Raw genomic sequence first — 15,392 nt, 5'->3', positions numbered from 1 at the left:
CGCCTCCTCCTCATCCTCTCGTGTGCATGTTGAGCTGTTACGGGGCATGACTGCAGAGTTACTCACTGTAAGGGAGTGGGGCAGAGCTGGGATTTGAGGGGAAGGAGGAGGAAGCCCAGCCCTAGCTGAGGACTTGCTTTCCATGCTAATTTCCTTTCCCTAAGAGGCAGCTGGGTGAGTGCTGCCAGCCTGGCATGGCAGCGTGCGCCTGTCAGGGCAGGCATACGGCTGGGATCTGCTTTTAGCTGCCTGCACAAGCTGCTTCCAGCAGAAGGCTGAGGAGTGCTCCCTTTGGGCTTGTCTACGTGACACTCCAGACGTGCTGTGGGCTCTCACAGCCTCGCCAGCCAGCACAGCTCTGAGCTGGCTTTGCTCTTCCCTGGAGGCTGGGGGCGCCTGCATCACAAGGCTTCTCCTTCAGCCACCAGCAAGATCAGGGAATCATAGAATCCCAGCATGGTGGGGTTGGAAGAGACCTCTGGAGATTGAGTCCAACCCCCCTGCTCAAGCAGGAGCACCCACAGCAGCTTGCCCAGGATCACAATGGTCAGAGGGGTTTGGGAGCTCTCCAGAGGAGACTTCACAACCTCTCTGGGCAGCCTGCTCCAGGGCTCCAGCACCCTCACATCAAACAAGTTTCTCCTGTTCAGATGGAACCTCCTGGGTTCCAGCTGGTGCCTCTTGCCTCTTGTCCTGTCACTGGACAACACTGACCGGAGTCTGGCCCCATCCTCTTGCACCTCATGCTTTAGTTCTTGCTGAGCATTGCTCATATCTCCTCTCAGGCTGCTCTTCTCCAGGCTCAACGGCCCCAAGGCTCTCAGCCTTTCCTCCTCACAGCAAAGAAATTTCTCCTTCACTCCTTTGGATGTGTGCTGGTGCAGGGATGGAGGAGTTGGGGATGTTTCTGTAGGTACAGAGCAGGAGGGTGCTGGGTGTGTGTGAGGGAAGCTGGTGCCAACAGAGCACATTCCACAGAGCTGGGATTCCTGCTGGCTCTGCTTCACATGTTGGGTTTTTTTCATCAGCCCCAGTGCTCTCTCCAGTGCTTTCATAACTGTTCCAGCAAAACCATCAATATTTAAAGAGGCTGCAGCCACTCATTTTCAGAACTCCCTGATGCAGGCAGCAGCAAGCTCCAAGCACAACCCTGTGCATATCATAGACTCAGAGAATGGTTTGGGTTGAAAGGGAGCTCAAAGATCATCCAGTTCCAACCCCCTGCCATGGGCAAGGACACCTTCCACCAGACCAGGTTGCTCAAGGCCTCATCCAACCTGACCTTGAACATCTCCAGGGAGGAGGTATCCACAACCTCCCTGGGCAACCTGTTCCAGTGTCTCACCACCCTGACTGGAAACAATTGCTTCCTAATCTCCAGGCTAAATCTGCCCTCTTCCAGCTTCAATCCAAGCTCAAATCCTCCTCAGGATGGATTTGACTCTTATGATGTATAATCCAAACTGAGGACCCCAGAAAACATACATTAGCCCTATAACCATCCCATAAATATGAATTTGCACTGGAGTGGACAAATATATATGTGCTGAATGATTTATTTTTATTATTTTATTTTTTTAAAAAGCAAAATAAATTCAGAAGATGAATTATTCAGTGATTAATATTTGACCAGCTGCAATGTGTGCAGAGTTACTGGGATGTGTTTGTAGACCCACACTGGCTCAGTAGGACAGAGCCTCTGGGCAATATTTTTACAGCTGCTAAATATTAAGAGCCCATTGGTCATGAGCACCAAGGCTCCATAAATCATTTGGGCTCCTAAAGGGGCCTTGAAGCAGAAGTAAATTACACTGCTGCTTGTTTTATGGCCCTTGTACACAGTGAGGGAGGGATAAAAAGGCTCAGTGTGTATGTGGGAGTGTGGCTCTGCACTGGGGTTGGGATTTGTGAAGCATTCCAGATGACAAACTCCCTGCACTAAGTGGGAGTTTGACTGGAGGTAGCATGTGTTGCCGTGGAGCAGTTCCCTGCCCCATCCCATGGGCTGCAAGGGTCTTGGGGTCCTCTCTGCCAACTGTCCCCACCCCAGCCCCACTGGGCATGTGGTGCCCACCATGAATCATGGAATGCACTGGGTTGGAAGGGACCTTTAGAGGTCATCTACTCCAACATCTGCATCTAGAGCAGGTTGTGCAGAGCCCCATCAAGCCTGGCCTTGGACGTTTCAAGGATGGGGCCTCCAATACCTCCTGGGACAACTTGTTCCAGTGTTCCACCACCCTCAGAGAAGAGAACTTCCTCCTAATGTCCAATCTAACTCTACCCTGCTCTAGTTTCAAACCATTGCCCCTTGTGCTACTGCTACAAGCCCTTCTAAACAGTCCCTCAGCCATGATCTGTCCCAGCCAGCATGAGTGTCCATGGCAGAGAGGCTGGAACTAGATGATCTTCGAGGTCCCTTCCAACCCAACCCATTCTATGATTCTATGAATCAGGTGCGGTCTGCCTCTCCTTGTGCCTGTCTCCTCCTCACTTTCCAGTGTGAGAATTCTCTGCTTGGCTGTGTTCCAGCTCACCCCTCCATCCCCTCAGCGTGGATGCTATGCTTTGTTTAGTTTTCCAACTCTAAACGTCCCTCACTCCAGCTTTCCCTTGGATTTACACCCATGGAGCATGTCCACAACTGTTACTGGTTCACTTTCTGCAGTTACCAGTCTGAAGGCTATGTCCCCTTCTGCAGAGTGCCTTCCTTGAAGTCAGAAATGCTGAGGCAGGTTGGCCTTTGGGTGGTTTCTACATTTATTCCTTGTTCACTGCAAAAGCCAGCAAGAGTCGTGTGTTTCATTCATGCAAACTCTGCGTGCTAGAGCTTCCAAGTGACCTACATAGCGAGCTGGCTGCCATGGAGCTGCTGTCCCTGCCAGGCTGCTGCCGTGGCTCAGCACTCCCCTCACCCCTCTCCAGTCCCTTGACTTCACAGAAGAGCAAACCTCATGATCTCAGAGCATTTAGGAGTGCCCAGGCATGGATAGCTTAATTGGCCTGGAAGCTGGTGCTAGAAATATTTGAAATAAACTGTTGGCGTTTTTTAGTTTTGTTTTGTTTTGTTTTGTTTTAAAGCAGCATCTGGAGGGGCTCCTGCTGCAGGGGTTTATTTGATGCCAAAGTGCTTTGGTCTGGATGCTCAAAGTGATAAACCAACCTCTTCATTTCCTAAAGTTCAGTTCACCACTCAGAGGATAGAAAATAAACCAAGCTAAGCCACAGCGACGTCAAGAGCGAGAGCCAGGATTTAAGGCAAAGCCCACTGTGGCTGGGGATGCTCCTCACTGAACCCAAATTTATCTCTGCAGAGCAGGAGGAGGCTGCTTTGTGAGGCTGAGACAGGAAGTAAAAATGAAAACTTCTGGAGTGTCTTAAACAGCTCACAAAACCCAGGATCTGCCCCTGTGGGAAGGGACGCCTGATGGTCCCAGGCGCAGCATCCCAGGGCAGAGCTCTGGCACCATCCATGCCCTGGCTGAGGGTTTGGACATCCCTGCTCTCTTCTGGCAGCAGCTGCCTTTGTCACACTCCAAATCATTAACAAACTGCAGCCCTCCCCCCACCCAGCAGCCCTCACATCCTCCTTCTCCTCAGAGCCTCTTCTCAGAGAGCTCTTCTCAGAGCTCTCCTCAGAGCTTCTCCTCAGTTTGCCTCCAGGCAGCTGAACCTCACTGGTGGGAGCAGGACTGGGCAGCATGAGGCTGAGCAGCAGGATGGGCTTGGGGCATGCAATGAACCATCACCCAACTCCCACACCCCACACCTCACATAGAATCAGAGAATTGCTTCAGTTGGAAAAGTCCTCTAAGATCACTGAGTCCATCCCTCAACCCAACACCACCATGGCCATTAAACCATGGCCCCAGGTGCCATGGCCACACATTTCTTCAACACCTCCAGGACTCCACCACCTCCCTGGGCCTGTTCCAATCCCTGACCACTCTTGCAGCCAAGAAATTGTTCCTAATCTCCAGCCTAAACCTCCCCTGGCACAATTTCAGGCCATTTCCTCTCTTTCTATGACCTGATACTAGGGAGAAGAGACCAACCCAACCTCACTGCAACCTCCTTTCAGGGAGCTGTAGAGAGCAATGAGGTCTCCCCTCAGCCTCCTCTTCTCCCAGCTGAACTTTAACTCCAGTTCCCTCAGCTGCTCCTCACCAGCCCTGTTCTCCAGACCCTTCAGCAGCTTTGTGGCCCTTTGCTGCATTCCACATGCCACACCACATCTGCCACTGCTCCCAGGATGGGCCACACTGCCCTTTGCCTGTGCCCCATGTCCAGGAGTGCCAGAACCACACAAGATTGTTCTTGAGAGGGTTGATTATGAGAATTGAGGGTGGGTTTGGTGCTGTGGGAAATACTACAGCAATGAGCACAAGTTCTGAAAAGGAGAAACTTCTTTGGTGCAAGGATGCTGGAGCCCTGGAGCAGGCTACCCAGAGAGGTTGTGGAGTCTCCTTCTCTGGAGAGCTTCCAAACCCCCCTGACCATTGTGATCCTAGGCAAGCTGCTGTGGGTGCTCCTGCTTTAGCAGTGGGGTTGGAGTGGATGATCTCCAGAGGTCCCTTCCAACTCCACCATGCTGGGATTCTGTGATATGTACAAACCCCAGTTTGGACTCAGGCTGGAGCCCTGGTTTGGATGCCTGCTGTAATTGGCAAAGCCAAAGTGTGGTCGCTCCTGCTCCTTGAAGATGTCTATCAGAAGCTGCTGACAGATAGTTGTGGTGAGGTGGTAACCACAGGGTTTCAGTTCTTGAAAATTAGAACTCATGAACTCCAGAAAAGCTCTGGAGATATGAAGCTGTCATGTCAGCCTGTGTTGCTCCGATTAATTTCAATCAATTCCTAATTGAGAGCTATTTTAAGACTTGTCATTACTCTGAACATATGCAGAGGAATTTGTGTGCTCCCCTCTACCCCTCCAAATCACACTGGGGCAAAGAAATCTCAGGGAACAAAGGAAAACCAGGAGCTTGATTCCTGGTTTCCTTCTGCCTCTACAACAGGTACAGTCCAATTGTTCCAGCACCCTCTCAGCAAAGAAGTTTCTCCTGGTCAGGTAGAACCTCCTATGCCCCTTGCCCCTTGTTTCCAGGGTTGGTGTCATGGTGCTGGGGAGTTTGTCCCAGACTGGTCCAAGGTTGGCATCACACTGTGGGCATGGCACCTGGGGACATGGTTTAATGGCCATGGTGGTGTTGAGTCAATGGTTGGACTTGATGACCTTAGAGGGCTTTTCCAGCCAAAACAATTCTATGATTCACCACAGGTTCTGCTGATCATAGAACCATAGAACAATAGAATCATAGAATCATAGAATCATAGAATCAGTCAGGGTTGGAAGGGACCACAAGGATCATCCAGTTCCAACCCCCCTGCCATGGGCAGGGACACCTCACACTAGATCAGGCTGGCCAGAGTCTCATCCAGCCTGGCCTTAAACACCTCCAGGGATGGGGCCTCAACCACCTCCCTGGACAACCCATTCCAGGCTCTCACCACTCTCATGGTGAAGAACTTCTTCCTCACGTCCAGTCTGAATCTCCCCACTTCCAGCTTTATTCCATCCCCCCTAGTCCTGTCACTACCTGATATCCTAAAATGTCCCTCCCCATCAGAGGATGCAGAGCAGTGTGGCCACCACATTTCCCTGGCAGGATGCTGATGTGCTGGCCAGGCTGAGCTGCTCCTGCAGCAGAGGCAGCCACCAGTGCTGTCTGCTTATGAGGTGGCCAATGCCTGAAGCCCAGGATCTGTTTTGTGGTTAAGACAAGCTCTGAGTAGGCCAGTTGTGTCTCCAGGCTAGGGCATGGGGACTCCAGGTAGAGTTAACAATGTTTATTGCACAGCCAAGTGATGTCCAAAAGAAGAAAGTGACCATGGAAGAGGTTTCCTTTCTGTTCTGAAGTGCAAGGAGTCTGTAGGCTTGGAGTACCTCACAGCTTTCACAAATGGTCTGACACCCTCAGTGACCATGGTTGACCCATTTCTCTGGAGACTTTCTGTCCTTACCATGCTGCTGCTCACACTTTGTGCTTCTCCTTCCACTCAGAAGTTGAACCTCAGCACATGTTACTTTGAGAAAGAACTGGAGATAAGTATTTTGGCTCATTTCTTCTGCCCTTTGCCATTTTAACACCAGGTCTTGCGTTTTCTCCACCATTTGGGGAGATGATTTTTATTTTCAAACAAATCTGATGCTCCTGCAGAAGTTCATTCCCAGAATTGAGTGTTGTGGGGACAGTCACAGGGGTGCTGGCAAAAGGAGAATGTGCTAGGAGGAGACTCCTGGTAATTGTATGTGATGGAGAGGGACTGGCTAGAGTTCTCCTGCATGAGTCACCAATTAACAAATTGCATTGGGTTGGAAGAGACCCTCAAAGGTCATCTTGTAAAACCTTCACTTCACTCAGCAGGGACACCTCCTAGTTGGAGGTGATCTAGTTGATCAGGCTGCCCAGGGCCACATCAAGTCTGCTCTTGAATGTCTCCAGGGATGGGGCCTCAACCACACCCCTGGGGAACCTGTTCCTGTAGCTCATTACCCTCATTGTGAAGAACTTCTTCCTGATGTCCAACCTTAATCTCTCCTGCTGCAGTTTCAAACCATTGCCCCTTATCCTATCCCCACAGGCACTTCTAAACAGTCCCTCCCCAGCCTTCCTCTAGGTCCCCTTCAGATATTGAAATATAGCTCTGAGGTCTCCCTGGAGCCTTCTCTTCTCCAGACTGAACAGCCCCAACTCTCTCAGCCTGTCCCTATAGGGAAGGTGCTCCAGCCCTCTGACATCTTTGTGGCCTCCTCTGGATCCACTCCAACAGGTCCATGTCCTTCTTGTGTTGGGGGTCCCATAGCTGGACACAGCACTCCAGGTGAGGTCTCACCAGAGCAGAGAGGCAGAATCAGCTCTCTCCATCTCTGGCCACATTGCTTTTGATGCAGCCCAGGATGCTATTTGCCTTTTGGGCTGCAAGTGCCCACTGCTGTCTTATGTCCAACTTCTCATCCACCACCACTCCCCAAACCATAGAGAGAGAGCCCAAGGGAGAAGAGTTTTGATTTTTTTTACACAAGCTCAGAAATAACTTCAAAACAGAAAATTTAAATTAGTGGAATGGACTGGAAGGTTCCAGGTATCTGCAGGGAGCAGCTCATAACAGCACCCAGTATGGCAAAAAATGGTTTTAGCTCCCTAATTGCGCCTGGCAGCAGCTGCTGCCTCCACCACCTCCCTTCCTGCCCCTTTACTGCTGCCTCTGAGCATATGCCCCAGTTCACATCCTGGGCAAATCACATCCTGGGCTGCATCAAGAGAAGTGTGGCCAGCAGGTTGAGAGGGGTGATTCTCCCCCTCTAGTCCACTCTGGTGAGACCCCACTTGAAGTACTGTGTCCAGTTCTGGAGCCCCTATTACAGGAAGGATCTGGAGGTGCTGGAAGGTGTCCAGAAAAGGGCCATGAGGATGATCATAGGGCTGGAGCTCCTCTGCTATGCTAGTGCAGATAAACACGAACTGAGGAATGAGTTAGGTGAGATGCATATGTTTACAGCTAATTAAATCGAGCGTCGTTCAGTTAACTCTGGAGAAGAAAGAAGGCTACTGAGGAGACGGCTGTAAACCTTGTCTTGGTGGCCCATTCCCAGTAATCTGGAAGGGGTCGGCCAACAGGGAAATCTGGCGGGAGCATAATGAGAGTGACCACTATCCTCTAAGGGGTGATCCCAGGTAAAGTGAGAGGATAAGACTAGGGGTGATTGGAGAATCGCACAAACAATTAAAGTATGATGGGGGTACACTATTCAAAAGTTGGGGATCTTAGGAAGAAGTTCCATCCTCCAAGAAGTCGGTTAGTGTTCTTAGGTTAGCACCGAGGATGCAATCACTTGGTTGTCTGCACCCGGGTTCGAGGAGAGTGCCTGGGAGTTAGGGAAGGAGGCACACCCATGGCGCCGCGCGTGGGAATAGGTTTTCTTTTTAAGAGCCATGACGAGGAATTGATTGGTATAGGATGGGCAGAGCCAGGAGATTACTAAACAGAGGGGTATTGAGATGAGTGTCCCCGCCCCATTGGCAGAGGGGCCCAGGGGGGTTTGATGGAAGCATTAGATGGATCCCTTTGAAACGTCCCCTTCCGCAACCCTAACAAATTCTAAATGATTCTATAAAAATTATACGCATAATTAAAGGAGAAAACACCGCACAAAGTAACTAACCTACGCAGAACAGTACAATTGTCTTGTCCAAGCCTTCCCCTAGGGTTATTGAGTTTTGACTTTGCTGCATACCTACACATCTTATAATTGTCAGATGTTGCCTCAGGCAGAGATAGCCTTTCAGGTCACTCAAATTTTGCAAAGAAGTCGCTCACGGGTTGTCCACTTCCTAAGCTCCTCAGATACAATAGCAGTAAATAGATACGCACATCCTGTCACAATCCATGGCAAATCTCTCTCAACTGCTTATCGAGCCTTCAGATCATTCTACCGCTTTGTAAGCAATTTTCATTGATCTCCAAAAAAAATTAACGAAGACAGCGTGGCAACTTTCATGCTGGTTCTAAAAGAGAATTCTGACCCATGCTCGGGCGATTCACCAATTTCAAGCCAGATTAATGTGTCTTATTAGTCAAACATCTCAAAATTAATTAGAAACCTTCGTGGTCTCTCTCATATACACAAGTTACACAACACCATATTACTACATAACCAATAGGTGCATTGAGATGGCACAGCCGTTCATCACGAAATGGAGCAGTTGTGGCATACGGCTTGAGTGACTTACTCAGATTTCAGGTTGCCATCTCGCTCATCCCAGTAATCTATGTAACCTTTTAAGCAATCCCCAGGCCCTGAGCAGACAAGCCAGAAAGATAGGGCATCTCTTCTGGTTCTCTCCCTCGGAACCTCATCTGAGTGAGTTCGACGCTTACGTCTTTACTTATCAAAACAGCTACCAGAACACTTCATCTATCTCTTTTGATTTTGTTCTCTCTCTCTTTGAGTGTATACTTTGGTTTTATGTTTCTTCTATGTTTTTGTGTTTGCCTTTCTTTGAGGCAACAGACTGAGGACTAACTTGTGCTTTCACAAGTCCCATGGTCATAAGTGAGAAAGTCGGATAAGCAATTTGATAGGGAGAATGAAGGTTAATTGATAGGCCTTAGATTGTGGTTGGTACTCAAATTCTCCCAATGAGCTACAAAGAGACAGCTGACACAAATAGAGGACAGTTCTGTACCTCAACTCTCTCCCTCCATAGGAAAAGGTGGATTTAGCGATTTTTGGAAACATAGGAAACTACCGATTTTTGGAATCAAAGTATTTATGATCTTCTGGCACCAGGTAAGAGCACATGGTGAGTACGGGCTTGAGGGGAACGCAATACCCCCTAATTCCTGGAGTGGGCGATTTCATAAGCAATAGGTAGGGAGCGAATATTAGGTTCTAAGTGGTGATACCTCAGGCAATTACATATTTAGAGGAGTGGCTTCTCATCTAGGAGTTGGCACGTAATCCATCTATAGAACTCCTTACAAGGTATCGTCCTCTTGCCAGCTCACCAAAATTACGGATACATGTAAGTAAAAGGGTCATTCAGTCACACTATACTCCACAGAGCTTACAGCACAGGAAAAAGATGACATAAGGGTGGGAACATTCTACAATTACGGACAGATCTGATTGAGTGAAATATGAAATGAGTAGCTCTTTGAGGCTGGCGTCAAAGGCTGGCCATGGGAGGCTGCCTGGCTCAAGACTGGTGGACACCTAGTGGTCGGCCACCCTGATATTACTCATCTCACCGATTAATGGTCATTTTCTTGTAAAGCTTCATAAAATGTTACTATACAAATGCGAAACTATCCCTTACTCAAAATGGAGATAGAATGCTGAATCAGTTCGCTTGACAGGGTTGACTAATGAGACTGAGGGTCAGCGCAATATAAGACTAGAAGTAAGGATCAAAAATGGATATGAGCGATTACAAGATAAGCATGATGTCAATAAAGCCATGATGAGATTACTAGGCTGTTCAGGTTCTAAGTGTAGCTAAAAATATTATCAAGGAAGCTCTCAAATCGTCTCAATAGGGAATTTGCACAAGACAAAAGGAAAGAATAGGATCATGCGAGAATTGACGAGATAGGTATAGTTTGTACTTCGCTGGTACTGTTTACCACAACCCATACCATTAAGACTCTACAAAAATCTCCAAAACTCCCTCCTAAGCTGAGAATGCGACTCCCAAAGCTGGGCTACATGGAGCTGGCTGTGTGTTAGAGTGTCCACTTTTTCCCAACTAATAAAAAAACTCTTGATCATGGCTTTCGCATCATATTCTGAGAAGGTTACCTCCTTGTGAGTCCTTAATTTGGGTTGTCGCCAATAGCATCGCTAAATGACCTCTCTTGCTTCCCTGGTGTTCTCATGTGCACACCGTATATTTTCACCAAATTATCACCTATTGTTTTATTCTGGAGAATTTCATGTTATTTAGCTGGGATAAAGTCGGAAACAGAAAGAAGGAAGCGGGGAAAGACTCCTCTAGCTAGGACTGCTTGAGTCATATGCATACGGTGTACTATTTGATGTCTTGTAACTCAAATATCATAAACATCAGTATATTACGAGGACTTTGCGCCTATAGAGTCTTCAGCCAAGAACGACTTCTAAGATAAATAAGCAATACATTCTCGGCGAGAGGAAGAATAGCCTCTGAGACTGTAGCTGATGTACAACAGTACAGTCTAAGATAATTTGGGAAGAAAGAAATAATGCAGAAAACACGATATTGACCAACATTAGTCCAACAAAGATATTGAAAATTAATAGATATACAGCGACCGAATTTTATCTAATAATGAATACAATTACTCAAAGCATAATTTCCATCTGTACAGTCTGACCATTACTTTAATTAATTTACTGTTGGATTTGGCATATATACTTCGCAAATAGGGATGTCTATCGGGAAATCTTATGAGAACTGTCGTACAAACAGGATTTCGGAATCTAAACGTGGACGTGAAGAGCATCTCATCTTGTAGAGATGGCCCAGTATCCGCAACTTCCAATTCGTACACACACCTGCTCCAGATTTGACTATCCTAGTTCTTTTTATTACCATATGATCCATGGAGGGTTCGGTAGCGTAAACTATAATTGCGATCTAAAGCAGAATGCTTCATTTACTCCCTTACGTAAGTCTATCATCTCAGAGCTCTGAGAGAACACACAGAACAGCGACAAAGTGCATTACCTCGCATATCTTGTTTTTTTATTACGCACTGACAACAACATGTACTCTGTCATGCAGATTCCTGACAGGAGTATGACACCGCAAAAATACACAATGGGAACTGCCCAAGCATAAGCAACTATCACTCACAAGCGAAAGAATGCTCTGAGGTTACTAGCAGTAAAGTATGAATTTCTCAACCACCTTCTTCTAATTGGGGATGGAACTGTGCAGACATATCTCATAGAAAACGTGTTATGGGTTGGACGGGATCGCTTGAAGATGCATCCAGGTTATCTGCATCTTGCTATTCGTAGAAACTCCCTGCCTTCAACTCCGGAAGCCTGCTTTATGAGCCGGATTTGCATGCAAGATAGGTATGATGGGCGGACAAATGGACGATCTTCTGGGCTGATGGGGATTTTGAAGGGGGCCTACCACAAGAAAGGTGGAGGAAAACCCGCGGCGAGAGACTTTTTATTATCAAGCTTAGAGTGAACCTCGTATAGGGAGGAATCACGGATGCACATGTAAATTTTATCAAAAAGAAATGTCTTCTTCTTCCCGTTCTCTGCAGAGAGCAGCAGATGTTCAGGTTGCAAACAGGAACTGGTTGGTTTTTACTGTCCCTCGAGCTGCAGGGCCAGGCTCTTGCCTTTCCCAGGACAATGGTTTGAAACTGGAGCAGGGTAGATTCAGGCTGGACATTAGCAGCAAGTTCTTAACAATGAGGGTGGTGAACCACTGGAACAGGTTGCCCACAGATATGATTGAGGCCCCATTCCTGGAGACGTTCAAGATGGACTTGATGTGGCCCTGGACAGCCTGATCCAGTTGGAGGTGCTCCTGCTGAGTGCAGGGGGTTGGACAAGATGGCCTTTGAGGGTTTCTTCCAACCCAATGCAATCTGTGAATCTGTGAATTTGGAGATCTCTGCCAGCCCCACTCCCAGCCCAGCCCAACTCTCTGAACCTCTCCAAACCCCATAGGTGTTGCCAACACCCAAATCTCAGCTGCTTTTTGCAGTTCTGCCTAAGCAGTAGATGAATTTCTTCCTCCCAGCTCACCCTGTGCCCCATGTTGGTGAATATTCATTAAGTGAAATTAGCATCTATTAGGTCCTAATTAACTTACAAAAAAGGCTTGTTTTGTGGTAATGAACTATATACCCTAGATGTGCCTGATGACAGCTGGTGGTTCCCCATGCCCATGCAGCCATCCCTGACCAGGATATGGCCACTCCACAGGGGACACAGGGAGCTGGATCTGTTCATCTTCCCCACAGGGGTGAGGAGGGGTCTGTGAGCTGAGTGTGGGCTGAACATGAGCTCAGGTTTGCAAAGCTCTGTTAGGTGATGGCAGCAATGGCCTGGGGCACCTCAGTGTCTGCTCTGATGTCTGATATTTGGTGTCTGATGGTATTTTGTATCTGGTGATGTTTGGTGTTTGATATTTGGTTTCTGATGATGTTCAGTGCCTGATATTTTGTGTCCAGACTGTTTGGGCATTTGTAGCACATGCTGGAGTTGTGTTCCTTGGCTGGACAAGCTCAGCCCTTTGGTGTGGGTGCCAAGGGCTGTCCCTCTGCTATGGAATGTGGAGGGGCTTTAGCTAAATGTGTCCAGGAATTTGCTTAGCAACTGTTAGGCATCAAAACCTGCCATGCTCAGAGCAAAGCTGGGATGGAGGAGGAGGTTGCACAGCATACTGATGGGAACTGACCTGGGTAGGAACCTTCTGCCTCCCAGACCATTTTTCACCATTTTCCACATAGTTTGTTGTAGGGAAGCAGCAGAGGCAGTGGGAGCTCGTGGTCATGGTGCAGGAGCAGATGAGTATCCCCAGTGCTGCTCAGTGGAAGCCTGGGGACTAGAGGTGGCAAACAGTGTGAAAAAGCTGCTGGCAGTAGTGGGGTTTGGCAGATTATTTCCTCTGTCAGCATTTGCTGGGGAAAGGAACTGATCTGCAGGTGAGAAGAGAAGGACTCACCCCAGAGAGTGCAGAGGAAACAAGGCACAGAAGAGCAGGAGCTGCCCTGTTGCCAGCCAGAACATCCCCTGCTCTCACCCAATTGCTCCTCATCCTCATTCCCTGCTCTGACCAGACTGTTTCCCCCTCCCTGTTCCCTCCTCCTGCCCCTGTACCACTACCAGAAATGCAGAGTTCCATCCTGGCTCCAGGTCCCTGGTTCATTGCCCTGGGTCAGAGCAGGGACTCTGTAGCTGGTCCAAAGCTGCAAAGCTAAATTAGACATTTCTTGCTCTGGATAATGTTCCCAATCTGCCTGAGCTGGCAGTGAGAATTATGTTTTAGTGGGAAGATGGATGCTTCCAAATGACATTTAAATCCATGATTATGGCAGTGGTTTGGGCAGGGAACAGTTGCTCCTAGTGCCAGCTCTGCTCTTTCTCATGGGTTGCTGCCTCTGGGCAGGGCTCCAGCTAAAGCACAAAGAATCCAACCACACACTGCATGAGTCAGGAAATCAATTCAGTAACCCAGGGGCTCTCATCCCCAGTGGGGAATGCAAATGAAGGACCATGTTCCCCATAAACCTCTGGTTTGGGTATGGTCATTTGTGGAGGAACCTCTTTGCTGTGAGGGTGCTGAAGTCCTGCAGCAGGCTGCCCAGAGAGGTTCACAGATTCACAGCTTAGGCATGGAAAACATGGACATTGTTGTTTAGGTTGGACATGAGGCACAATTTCTTTCCCTTGAGGGTTGTCAAGCCATGGAACAGGCTGCCCATGGCAGTGGTAGATTCCCCATCTCTGGAGGGGTTTCAGAGCTGTGGAGATGTGTTGCTGAGGGACATGGCTTAGTGGTTGACCTGGCAGTACTGGGTCAATGGTTGGACTTGATGATCTGAAAGGTCTTCTCCAACCTAAACTATTCCACATTCCTTTGATTTTCCTAAGCCATGAGAGCAGTATTCTCTGAGCACTGTTTCACCAGGAGGAACATCTTGTTATGTTGTGCTTACCTTCATGCCATGGGAAGGTGTGGCTCCTGAGGTTCCCATCTTGGTGTCACACCTGGTGTGACGGCTGCTGTGCTCCTGCCTGCTCCCGGGAGTCTCTCAGGCAGCAGCAAGCCCTCAGGGGGTGGGCAGTGCCTCGGGGTGCTGGTGGGGTCCCAGAGCTGTGGGTAACCCCGGGGTGCTGTGTTCCTCTTGCAGGTGAACCCTCCCGATGGTCCTCCTCCCACTGCGACTGCTGCTGCAAGAACGGCAAAGGCGACAAGGAGGGGGAGAGCGGCACCTCCTGCAACGAGCTGTCCACCTCCAGCTGTGACAGCCAGTCTGAGGCCAGCTCCCCCCAGGAGACCGTCATCTGCGGCCCTGTCACCCGCCAGCCCAACATCCAGACTCTGGACCGCCCGGCCAAGAAGGGCCCAGTGCAGCTGCTGCAGCAGTCGGAGATCCGCAGGAAGAGCGACCTGCTGCGGACTCTCACCTCTGGCTCCAGGGAGTCCAACTCCAGCAAGAAAAAAGCGGTGAAGGAGAAGCTCTCCATTGAGGAGGAGCTAGAAAAATGTATCCAGGATTTCCTCAAAATCAAAATCCCAGACAGGTTTCCAGAGAGGAAGCATCCCTGGCAATCCGAACTGCTGCGGAAGTACCACCTATAGGCGGGGGGTGGGCAAAGCACACAACCTTCCCGCCCTTAGGGAAAGGTCCTAAGGGAAACGCCGATAATTCCCCCAAATAATTGTTTGTTAGGTCACAAGGCCAGGCCAGGCCCATTTCTGTCGTGCTGCCTACTTCACCTCAATATTTCTAGCTGTAGAGTAAGGACCTTCCCTCCCCCGTGGTGGAAGCACAACGACAAACGCTTCTTGTTGTCGACTCCAAGTCTTACACAAGCTCAATACCTTAAAGGCACAACCAGACCTGTTCACCTCCAGCTGCTGCTGCTGCTGCTGCTGGTGGGACCATGAGCTGGCAGTGGCCTGGGCTTGGTGGCCTCTATGCCTTCTGCCTTCTCATTCACAGATTGCAACAGGTTGGAAGGGACCTTCCAAGGTCATCTTGTCCAACCACCCTGAGAGGGACATGCAGGGCTGCAAGGGCCCAGCTGTGCCGTGGCAGTGACCCTGCAGCAGGTGTAGATCTCTGTGTGCATATATATATGTGTGTATA

General features: G+C 49.0%; 1 protein-coding gene across 1 annotated transcript in view; it reads left to right on the top strand.

The window, feature by feature from the left end:
* KCTD16 (potassium channel tetramerization domain containing 16) overlaps positions 1-14,881 on the top strand; it is a 56,833-nt gene extending 41,952 nt beyond the window's left edge. The window contains exon 2 of the mRNA XM_054389233.1: positions 14,430-14,881. Coding sequence (XP_054245208.1) covers positions 14,430-14,881 — 452 coding nt within the window. The remainder of the gene's footprint in view (positions 1-14,429) is intronic.
* The last annotated feature ends 511 nt before the right edge of the window (positions 14,882-15,392 follow it).

Source organism: Indicator indicator, chromosome 18, assembly GCF_027791375.1.
Source record: "Indicator indicator isolate 239-I01 chromosome 18, UM_Iind_1.1, whole genome shotgun sequence".
Lineage (NCBI taxonomy): Eukaryota > Metazoa > Chordata > Aves > Piciformes > Indicatoridae > Indicator > Indicator indicator.
This window is presented reverse-complemented; position numbering and strand designations above follow the sequence as displayed.